Source organism: Pantherophis guttatus, chromosome 1, assembly GCF_059756535.1.
Source record: "Pantherophis guttatus breed Tessera chromosome 1, ASM5975653v1, whole genome shotgun sequence".
Taxonomy (NCBI): Eukaryota; Metazoa; Chordata; class Lepidosauria; order Squamata; family Colubridae; genus Pantherophis; species Pantherophis guttatus.
Window position 1 is genome coordinate 83,610,254 of NC_142063.1, and position 12,590 is coordinate 83,622,843.

Here is a 12,590-nt window from a genome sequence, read left to right on the forward strand (position 1 = left end):
CAGCAAACACAAGTGAAAAGTGATCTTTTCATGGAATGAAAATGGCATCATATTGGCTAAAAAGCAGCTTGAGTAGGATACGAAAGGGGGCATTAACTGAAAATGGCCTCTACACTGAATAAACTCCAATTCATTCTGATGAGCTAAATTGGTAAGCATGACCAAAATATGAATTCCACATATATTTCCATGACATACTTCAATTCTGAAAGAATCATTTTTGAAATCGGAGGATAGACAGATTTCTCTCCGCAGAACTTTAAAGTGGATTCCTGTATTGAGGAAGAAATTCTGCTTGGTGAAGTTCAAACTGCAGCATTTGTGACTTGCCTTAATGTCAGTAAATAGTCAGGCAGGACATTTGGGTATAAATATTGAAGGAGTTTATGAGGCAACAACCCAGTAAAATCAATGCTAATGAAGCAAGGGTGGTGCGGCTATTAAAGGAAGCTATCATGAAAGAGAAGCAAAAAAACAGAAGAAAGGGTTTAAAACACAGCTTTAAAGAAACTCCACTGGTTACACTACTGCAATGTACCTTTGATCTAGTACAGCTTCTGAATAAGATGGTGGTGAATCTAAATCTGGAGGTCTATGATAGCCCTGGGTAGACATATACTGGACCCCATTGTTAACATTATAGGTGACATTGCACTGATGTGGATGATCAAGGACGACGAGACGAGACAGGAGGACAGGATGCTGCAGTCGATGTACGGGAAGTGTCATGAGGTTGTTGCGTTTTCGCTGATGGTGCAAAATTAGGGCCAGGAGGGCCACCACCAACACAAAAATAGCAGAGCTGCCAATGATTGCATAGGTAACGCTGGGATAGAAGATCAGCTGAGGCTCTGTTGTTACGTAATTCTGATTGCTGTCAGTTTCTGCAAGTGAGAAGAAAAAGAGAGTGATACAATTAATCTCTGTGAATGAGATGCCACACTTTTCGATATATGTCTTCTCTGCTAATTTAACACCACTTCCTAGGCTTTTCATCAAGGTTTTTTTCTAGGTTTAGAAAGTGTGGAAAATTGGCTTCTCAAAAACAAAATAAGCATCGACTAACTTCAATTGCATATTTCCCCCCGCCTGCTTTGGAAGTTTCTCTTTGGAACAGATACTCTTACTGACTATGGAGGAAAAGAAAACTCAATACAAAGATAAGCTCTCTTTCTTTATCAACCTTTGTGATTTAGTTTTCAGTACAGTTGAATTTAGAGAGTCACATCTGTTTCCATGGTCTAAAACAGGGGTGTCAAACTCGCGACAATACGTTGTTGTCACATGACATATCACAACTTTCCCTTCACTAAACCGGGGGTGAGCATGGCTGGTGCGTGACGCATCTGGCCTGTAGGCCATGAGTTTGACAGCCGTAGTCTAAAATTTAGGCAAGAATTCAAATCTCAGGCATCTCATTCCATTGTTGATCTACAGAAATCTCAAGCCCATTTACCTATCACCTGCCTATTGTATAATTTCTGAATGCAGTTGCATGAAGTGATTCTTCACAATGAAGTATAGGCAATCAAATACACAACTATTCATATTTCTGCATTATATATTAGTTCTGATTATGCAGCACCAAGCTATTATTACTTTCCCCAAAAGAAATAATATGCTGCATCGTAAAAACAAAGCAAGATCTGAAAACTGCATCAAGTTATTAAAAAATTGGCAGGTTGTTATTTTTAGCAAAGCCAAGAGCCTGTAGAAGAAAATAATTATAAAAGATTAAATTTACAATTTTTTTTTCACTATAGCGTATATTGAGGCAAGAATTATACCAGGCTACCAATTTCTTTTATTAAACCCCTTTTAATATGCTGATAAGCAACAGTTTGCATAGTATAGATCTTGGAAGTTGACAACACATAATAATGAGAAATCTAGACACTCATGATAACGTAACAATTGAAAGTAGTATTCTGAGACTCAGCAAACATATATCCTAAAATCAAAATCTATCTTCTTCTCAGTTTGGACATTACAGCATTACAACACTTTACATATTAAAATGCAAGCTGCCTATTCTATGATACTTATAAAAGAGATTCAAGTCAGAGAAGACTATAGATTTTAAACTAATTTATTTATTTATACTTAATATTTCTATCTCTATGTTAATTACATCCAAAGACCTCTATTTTGATTGCCTGCTAAGACTTGCCAACTAAGAAAGAATGAAGGAAGAGCACAATTATAGTCATAGAATGTTTTACCATACTTGAGGACATGCTAAACCACAGGTGTCAAACTAAATCGTGTCATGGGCCAGATTGTGACTTTTTTGCCTTTGTGGAGCCAGGATGAGCGTGGTCTGTGCCACGGGTTGCCAGTTTGACAGGCCTGTGCTAAACCATAGGTCTAAAATATTATTTCTGAAAAATATGCTTCCTTCCACAGACCAGGTTGAGGTCACTGAAGGAAACCAACATCTCTTGATCTCAATATTCTCCTTTGATATGAAATGATTTTAAGTAAAGAACACTTTTGTGTGCAATTCATCTCAGCAACTCCTTTTGGTTTACTGTTTATAATCTCAGTAGCACATTACATCTGAAAATCAGGACAGGACAGGAGACTTGTAACCATGTTTACAATAAGAACCAGCTTAATGAACAAAGTTTAATTAACAAATAGGAACAGTATCTACGATGGCTGAATGCATATGACTAGGAATAGAGTCTATAATTACTTTCTTAGACCATCACCAATACTACTAACAAAATTAATTTTTCTTGAAGGCTCATATGATGACCAAGAATGTCAGAATCAACAGCAGTGAAGATTTGATAAGCGGTATACATGATAGACAAGTGTAAGCCAAGTTGAATAATAGACTGAATGCAGTAATTATATATACTACTATATACTACTATATTCAAATTCTTGCTTGGCCATGCAAGAACACTGGATGACCCTGAGACAGTCCTGACAGCCACACTGGGTCACTGTGAAAATAAAGGGTGTGTTTGTGTGTGGGGAAATAGTTATAAATGCAGTTTATACCTTAAAGTGTAGGATAACACGATACACAATGTAGCGGATTACTTTTTTGATAGACATAATCGAAGTGATTTAAGAACATCAGAGTTGCAAAAAATATATATATACTGTGCAAATACCCTCAATCTGTACAAAATTAGATTCTCACAAACAAAATTAGAGCCGTGATGGCGCAGTGGTTAGAATGCAGAATAGCAGGCTAATTCTGCCAACTGCCAACAGTTCAATTCTCACCAGCTCAAAGTTGACTCAGCCTTCCAGCCTTCTGAGATCGGTAAAATGAGAACCCAGATTATTTGGAGTAATATGCTGACTCTGTAAACTGCTTAGAGAAGGCTATAAAGCATTGTGAAGAAGTATATAAGTCTTATTGCTATTGCTCACAACTTAGAAAGCCAAAGACTTTCTAAGCCAAAACATTCTGTGTTTATTGGCAAATTATGCTTCCTTTCCTAGGAATAAGGTGTGCACGTAGAAAATTAATGCAACTTTCCTTTTTGGCATAACCCTTTTCAAGAAAAGAAAGAGAAGAACCACCTGTCAGTTATTCCTTACTAGCTGCTTGTACTGGATAGTGGCAGTTCTAACACTATAACAGATGGATTTAAAGTATGGGTTACAAAAATCTAGATACCTTTTTCCACCATTTAATTGTCATATAGATTTTTGTAGTTCAGGTAGGTTTCATTTAAGGGCTTACACTATTTTGCTTTGAAACCAAAGGTAATTTTAAAAAAAGGAAATATAACTTTTAGTTCTATTCAGGCAATTTTTAGCATATGCTTTTACAGACAAAGCCAAAAAATTAAGTTTCTTAACTTAATATATTAATTTCTTAATATAAGATTCTTAACATGAGATCTCCTCGATTATCAGTGGTCACTGATGAAAAAAAAAAATCTGTGGAAAAGCAACCAAGGGTTTACACATTGAAACATCATCTGGGCCTTTGTTTTATATTTGAGGCAGAGGATTACACAATTAAAATGTTTAGAAGCAGCCTTACTTCTTAACATGTACAATGTTTCCTAGTTACAGACTCTAATTCACAAGAGCGAAGTGAATTGTTGTACAGCTCATTCTGGCAATTGCTTAGCACTGCAGGATGATTGCACACTAACTCATCAAATAAAGGCCCAGAACTTCACCTCTCACCTTCTCTCCTTTTTATTTCTCACAACACTGTATAATTATCTTGAGCACTTCTTCTGTCCCAGTTTCAGTGCCAAAAAAAGGGGGGTGGGTGACTGGGTGAAGAGAATCAGCAACTTGAGACAATAAGCCAAGATCACATTAACATTAAGCTGCTGTTTTAAAATTAATTCTATGAGCTGTACAAGCTTCTGATCCGTTGGCCACATTGCATAAAATAGTTTGATGTGTTCAAATCAGATAACATTTTGTTTCTTGTCAGGAACTGCATACCCTTCAGGACAATCATTGAGGGCTATATACCAATAATGGATTGTGATAAAGTAATTTACAAATAGTCCTTGACTTATGACCACAACTGAGCCCACAATTTCTGTTCCTAAGTGTTAAGGGTCAAGTGCTAAGTTATTAAGTGAGTTTTGTCCCATTTTAGAACTCTCTTGCCACAGTTATTAAGTGAATCACTGTAGTTGTTAAATTACTAACATGGCTGTTAGGTGAATCTGGTTTCCCCACTGCCTTTGCTTGTCCGAAGGTCACAAAATTGATTACATGATCCCGGGACTGTCATAAATATGAGTCAGTTGCCAAGAGTCCAAATTTTTCACCACATGACCTTGGGGGAAGCTGAAATGGTTGTAAGTGTGAAAAACAGTCATAACTCATTTTTTTCAGTGCCTCTGTAACTTTGAACGGCCACTAAGCAAATGGTTGTAAATTGAGGACTATCTGTAGAGGGTAAAATCAGACCCAAAACTGTCTGAAATTCCTTTTCTTTCTTTCTTTGAAACACAGTTCCCTATTTTCCAAGCAACAAATGCCAAGAAATCGATGGAAAAATTGGATCAGAGGTCTGATATGATCAATCATAGAAGATCTTTGAAATTAGGTCAAAATTCTGTCGTGTTCCAAAGATTGCAGCTTGCTGTCTCCGACTTAACTGATTGATCAATATCAGTTGATCATCATCATCAGCACATGGGATGCAGTCATCTTAACTCAAAAGAAGTCCATCCTGGCTTTTACCCTACAGCATCCATAGTGGGTCATGATAAGATCAAAATGACAACATAGAATCATGAGGTCATCATGAAAATGACACAATTATCTAATTGTATTGTAATGGCTGACACAAGTAAGTAAGCCAGCTATTTGGGCAATAACATAATGACACACTTGCCATTTGCTTCCCTGACAGCCATGATTTGTACATCGGTGGCTAGATGCAGATATTAGTCTACAACCTGCAAAAATACTTCTTTAGTATAGATAATCCAGAAAATGCCATGATTAATTGAGGAATTATAATTAGTTTTCTCAGGTCCATATAATTCTCTACTGAGATGCACAGATGGCTGTAATAGCTTTACAAATGACATAGTTATTATCTGGAGAATACCAATATGCAAATTCACCAGTGTGCAAGGGCTTTCTTTCTGTCACTCTGGAAAGAGGTAGGCCTTAAAAATGTACACAGGGACTAGCAACATTTGTCTAACATGCAAAACTAATGCTGTGCAAGAAATAACAAGAGTGAAAAAACTTCTGTGCAAGTAATTAAATGGGTGGAGGGTGGGGAAGAGTTAATCTTGCCCATTTATTAGTCTTCACAGTAAATATTTACTCCCTCAATTATTTAATCCATATATCCCACAGCAAGGAAGTTTGTCAGAGATCATGAGAATACTGGAAGAATCAGCAGGCACCAGAAGGTTTAATTATTTTCTGTCTACTGAATGTGTCCCCATTCCCCACCCCTTATCCCTTCAGCAAATGCAGCATGTAGATATGTATTTGCCAAAATGCTAATAGGCCTATGATTGCCCTAAAACTCTGTCCTGAAAAAATAACACTTCATGTCCCATGGATATTTTGAGTGCTTTGTATTGTCTAGAAAAAGCAGTTTAAACAATAGAAAGATACTATATTAGTACAGGCGCTATTGGCTTACAGTGGAGAAAAGGCAGAAGGCTAATAAGATTCAGTTACCGTCCACCGGTTTAATAAGTGTGTGAGTCAAGATGCACTTGGAAAAAATATGCTAGTTTAAGTGCAAATTAGATGTACAGTGTAAAGTGTATTTTAATCCACTCTAAAATGTAGCATAATCACAGAAAATTGCCTATCTTTTAAGCACTAGTCTGAAAAAAATATGCTAGTACAACATCTAGCACCTCATATGAATTGCTTTAATGATGATCATTCTTGTAAAAAATGTCTTTTCCTTTGAAATGGGAAATATGTGTTTCCTTTTCCTGATACAGTTTCCTTTTCTTAAAAGATAGGGTCTGAAATATTATAGGTTTCTGTGACCAAGGTTAAAAACTCAGACTAGAAAGCAAAACAAAATAAGAATTGGTAACAAAAATGAACTCCCCCCCGCCCCCCGCCCCCCCCCCGGGCAGATTTACTGGGAGAAGTCATGTAGAAGTTTGGACAAAACTGTCATACCGTGCAGTTTATAGTGTACCTCAGTAGTGGGTTTCAAAAATTTTTACCGGTTCTGTGGGTGTGACTTGGTGGGCATGGCATGGCTTGGTGGGCGTGGCTTGATGGGCATGGCAGGGGAAGGATACTGTAAAATCTCCATTCCCACTCTACTCCAGGGGAAGGATACTGCAAAATCCCCATTTCCTCCCGATCAGCTGGGACTCAGGACGCAGACAATAGATGGGGGAGTGGTTCTCTGAACTACTCAAAATTTCCGCTACCGATTCTCCATAACTGGTCAGAACCTGCTGAAACCCACCTCTGGTGTACCTCTTCAGTGTAGTATGCCCAAAAAATTGCAAAATCTGAAAAGGTATATCTGGAGGCATTTTAGGACTCATCATAGTATAATATTATGTAATATAATCCAGATAAGATAGAGATACTATTAAAAAAAAAACCTTTCATGGAATGTTCCCTCATTGTGATTAAGGGGTGTGAGCATCCCAATAATACTATAAGCTACACTACTAGGAGTGTACACTCCCAGAAGAGTCACCCATGATGGGCAGATTAAAGAAAGGGATCTATCTAGATAAATTGCACTGAAGAATGAAATGTAAGGAAAATCAAAATGACATTTACAACCAGGCTGATATCCACAATACCAATAAACGAGTCCCTAAAGACAGACGGTATCCAATAAAATACTGGGAAAAAGCAGAGGATAACTATGAGTAGCCCTGATGCTTCTGATCTGGACAGATCAAAGCCAAACTATCCAGCTACTGATGCAACAGAAAACACAGAAGTTTGTTGTTGCAAAGATATTAGTCTGTGAAATGTCAAAACCATCAACCAAGGCAAATCTGATCTAACGATAGCCAGAAATATCAAAAAAGAACACTAATATTCCAGAAATCAGTGGACTGAAATCGACTGGAATGGATTGTTTCATTTCAGAGGAACATCAGATTTGCTTTGGACAATTGTGGAGAATCAGATTCTGTGGAGAAGAAAATCATAGGAGAATTGAAATAGCTATCATGAGTTTGTGTAATCAGTGATAATAAACACATTAATATAGAAATATATAGATATAGATATCACAAATATAGAATGAATTTCATTTGTATCCAAGGCAGGCCAATAGCTGCTCAAAGTCACCTTCAACCACAAGATGGGTGACATATAAATTTAATAAGTAAAATAAATAAATAAAGAGAGAGAGGGGGGGAGAGAGAGAGTCTCTCCCAATAGACAGCAAAATTTGGTTTGATGTCTGATAAAGCCTAGAAACTAGTGAATGGGATTTCACTAAACTATGGCTGTATAAAGATCTTGATTTACGTAGGAAAAATACCTGGCTGAGAGAAAAATACATACATACATACATACATGAAAAGTATTAGAGCAATTTAACCATAGATGCAGAGGAAGTGAAAGCTGAAGTTCTAAAGCAATTTGTAACACCTTGTTGAAACAGTACAGATATCATTAAGGGTGTAAAAAACAGGAGACAAAATAGAGCTGTCTGCAGATATGCTGAATGTAGCTGAAAGTAAAAATAAAAAACAAAGGTCAGGACCGAATGAAGATTGTTTACCAAACTAAAAAGACAGTTTTCAGTTTTCTTACAGAGAAGAGCAAGAAGCGACACAGATTTATATTTATAACTGAGTATTATCAAAAAGAGCAAGACATTTATTCATGAAAACTTATATTAAATCAAAGAAACTTTATTTTGGGCACCCTAAAAAACAAAGTAAGCAAAATCTACTGGACAAAAGAGTTAATAAGAACTGGTGAGAGCATATAGAAACTGAATCAAGTATGAATATGAAGATATGATCACTGAACTACGGCCAGACATTCTGGAAGTTAAATGGCCCCTAAAATATTGCTAACAATAAAGCTGCAGAAGTTAATAAAATACCAGACTTTTTAAAATCTTGAGAAAGTATGCATTTAAAGTGTTATTTGCTGTCTTTAAGAAAGTATGGAAAAAACAGTAAATGGCCAAAAGAGCAGTTGTTATTCTGATGTCAAAAAGGGCAGTTCTAAAGAGCATTTGAAGTACTGAGCAATTGCACAATCTAGGAAGAAAAAGTTCAAGAGATTGCCATCAACTTTAAAATCCTTGCAATGACAATCGCCAGATTTACAAGATGGATTCAAGAGAGGCAAAGGGTCCAAAGTCACATTACTACTTGTAGTAGCTGATGGATTAAAACACAAGAGGCACCTTCAAAATCTAAACACTTTATTGATTATACTAAAGATTTTTTTGACCACAACAAATTGTGGATAGCCTGTTATTGCTGAGCACATTGTAAGCCGCCCTGAGTCTTCGGAGAAGGGCGGCATATAAATCAAATTAGAAAAAAAAACAAAAAAACAAAACCTGGAAGTACTAATCCACCTCATTAATAACGATTAGAATGGAACACAGAACAACTACATAGTTCAAAACAGCAAATTATATCCCAAAGTTGCATACTATCACCCAGTTTATTTAATTTATATGAAAACTGTATCATGAGAAATGAGAAGGAATGCAAACTGGGATTTAAACTGCTGGAAGTAGCATCAACAACCTTAAATGTACTATGTTCAGGGGTGAAATCCAGCAGGTTCTGACAGGTCCTGGAGAACTGGTAGCAGAAATTTTGAGTAGTTCAGAGAACCGGCAACTACCACCTCTGGCTGGCCCCAGAGTGGGGTGGGAATGGAGATTTTGCAATATCCTTCCCCTGCCATGCCCAAGCCACGCCCACCAAGCCACACCAGGCCCACAGAACCGATAGTAAAAAAAAAATGAATTTCACCACTGACTATGATGTATGACTTCGTAAGTCATGACATGATATGACTTTATAAGTTTGTAATATATAAGAAATGTCTTGATTGTAAAAGTGGGAGGATAACAAAAGAGAGGTTGACAGAAGACGTAAGTGACTAGAGACTATCCCTGATTACATCAGCAGGAACTTACATGAATTCAAAGAACTAGTTGCTGAGAGGCAAACCTAATGAAAAGGTACCAGAACTGGATGTGACTGAACAATGGAACAGCAACTGTGAGATAAATCTGCAGATGAGAACGGAGTGTGCGGCTAGGTCTGAATTAAACTTCACTGCTTTGAAAGACCATATTCACAGTTTGAATATTCTCCTCATCTCTCTTATCAACAGAAGGGCAGATGACACTGCTTAAGGACTCTCACTTCCCCAGAGTGCCCCCATGTCATATGAAAGAGATGGGGCTTAGAGAACTGCCACTATTGTTTACTGAGTTAATAATATCTTTTTCTGGCAATTAGCATGTTAGAGAAAATTTCTTATGTACATAGTACAATGCATTGCTATCAATCTGTTATTGAAGCCAAAGCAGACACATAATAATTAAGAAAGAACTGCTTTTCTTATTACTGCTCCCTCCAACTATCAGCTATGATTTCAAAGCTTTTTTTCAGCCCTAATTAGCGCTAGCGAGTGAAGCAATCTTCCACGCTTCGCCTGCTTTTCTTATTGCTGCTCCTTCCGACGATCAGCTGTGCTTTAGAAGCTGTTTTTCAGCCCTAACGAGGTACTAGCGAGTGAAGCGATCTTCCATGCTTCGCATACTTTTATCATTGCTGCTCCCTCCGATGATCAGCTGTGCTTTAGAAGCTGTTTTTTATCCCCAACCAGGAGATAAAAATTAGTTCGCAGTGAATTAATGTGCTGAAGCTGACCAGACTAAGGACGTTAGCCAGATGAATACCTGGTAGGCAGAATTTTTTCCCCTTATTTTCCTCCCCAAAAACTAAGGTGCATTTTATACTCCAGTGCGTCTTATAGTCCGAAAAATACAGTACTTAAAACCTGCCAATAGTAGTACTACCTAACAAGTTTTCTTTGACTTGTCACTCTGGTCTAGAATGGTTTCGTTTATTTGTTATTTCTTGGCACATATCTGACAATGGTTGCTGTTGGACTGATTAGCAGCAGAGTCATTCAAGCTCCTCTGTGTTGGCACACCCAAATAAATAATGCAAACTGTCGATGCTGCTAATATTACTGTATCAGTATGAATTTTTATGAAAGTCTGTAGTAAAAATGCCATTAATTTTTCACTCTGTATGTACTGAAGTATGATTAATTATGCACTGAGAGCAAAGCCCCCTTTCTCTAATATATCATCATTTCACTATTTAAATATACAAATAAAATATTAGAAAAATTGCCAACAGTTTAATGTACAGCATCATTAGCCGTCAAAAGAACAGGATTCTGTTACAAATCAGGCTCAAAATGGCTTCTGTTTTAAACAGTAAAGAAAGTATTTTTACAAGCTTAACTCAATGCCAAATTCATTAGATTTCTTACACTCCATTTGCAATTCCATAAATTTTCAAACTTTGCAAGCAAATCATAGGTGCATAAAAATACTTGCCTTTGGAAATAATATGTAAAGATAACTTGGAATTCTTTTATAGATGGCTTCGGTGAAGCATCTCTGGCAGTAAATCAAGATATTACAATACCTGGGACTCTATCCAAGTTCTGTATTCCCCATTTGACATACACGCTGCATGAAAATGCAGTCTCACTTCAGTGAGCTTTTAGAGGAATAAATTAAGCAAAAGATTATTTTAATTACAGAATGGGAAAAATGGCTTCACTTGGCAGGAAGTTTATTTTTATTCTTCATTGCTGACACTGAAAACTTGATTGAAGCAAATATATTCAACATTGTCCCCTTGCAGGGAAATGATTTCTTTTTTTTTTTCCTTTTTGCCATAAAATTTACTTGACATCATGAAGGCAATGTGTTGAGTCAGGTGGATCTTTGATTCAGACAAACAGCCCATTTTGTGTGGGACGTCTTAAAGGAAATAATTCACACACATGGAACAGACCAGCAAAATCTATGGCTCTTGCAAGCTGAATTCAGAGGTCGGGTTCCCACATTTAATAGGTCTTTACTTGTAGAAATAAATAGGTTGGATTTAAGCAACACACTGAGCCATTGCCCATGTTTAACCACAGTGACTGATTCATACAACAATCTAAGCTACCATTTCTCAGACCCTAGGTTAAGATCCCTGGGAGATGGTTCACAAGCAACTTGTGGGGTGTCACATCTTTTTTTAAAAAAAAAACAAAACAGATTTGAGCAGGCAAAAAAATTACATATTCACTTCTTGAACAAACCAGACTCCAATAAAACTATTTTTCGTTGGAAATAAGAAAAATAGGTGGGTCTGTGCCTTACACAGATCTTTTTATGTATTCAGGAATAATTATTCATGTAAATATCTCTGTTACTAAATATTTCGCATATATTGTGTGTAGTACCCCATGGACCATTTATTACATAGATTACACTCAATGTTTTAAATGATTGCCATTTTCTTTTAAACTTCCTTACTTTTTGGATGCAAGGCCTTCAAACATTCCTAAATACAACGTAACATTCTCTTCGAAATTCTAATGTGATGTTCACATATTGGGCGTGACTTCTGGTACAGTTAGTGTTTTATGTAGAATATCTATGTTAATTCCACTGGATGCTTTAGAGAAATCAACATGTTTACACTGTAGTCAAATCCAGGTTCTCATATGAAAACAGAGGCTTTGATTTACCAGACTTCAAATTGTGCCATTAGGCATATATATTAACTTTTGTATATTTTTTTGGAATGAAAATGAGATTGAATATGTACCATTCTGGGAACAACCAGTGTTATTACTTGGAATCTTTGAAATCCTGGCAAATGGCTATAATTATAGTCAACATTTAACTGTAACATTGGCATTAAAGACAGATAGACCTATTTGAATGTTACTGGGGGAAAAAAAGTTAAAGTTGAATTCCTGCCCTTTTGAGTAATTGATTGTCTGGAATAATCCTCACTTAAACATTATGGATAAAAGTTTTTTTTGGGAGGGAGGTGTTAACCTGAGCTGAAAGTAGGTTATCACGCTACATGATTAGTTAACAAATCATTTAT

General features: G+C 36.6%; 1 protein-coding gene across 3 annotated transcripts in view; it reads right to left on the reverse strand.

Annotated features, from left to right (window-relative positions):
- The window catches only part of LDLRAD3 (low density lipoprotein receptor class A domain containing 3), a 158,715-nt gene that overhangs the window by 4,822 nt on the left and 141,303 nt on the right, over window positions 1-12,590 (reverse strand). For all 3 annotated transcript variants that reach the window (XM_034417376.3, XM_087877120.1, XM_060687603.2), the window contains one exon: window positions 539-884. In XM_034417376.3, the coding sequence (XP_034273267.1) occupies window positions 539-884 (346 nt within the window). The remainder of the gene's footprint in view (window positions 1-538; window positions 885-12,590) is intronic.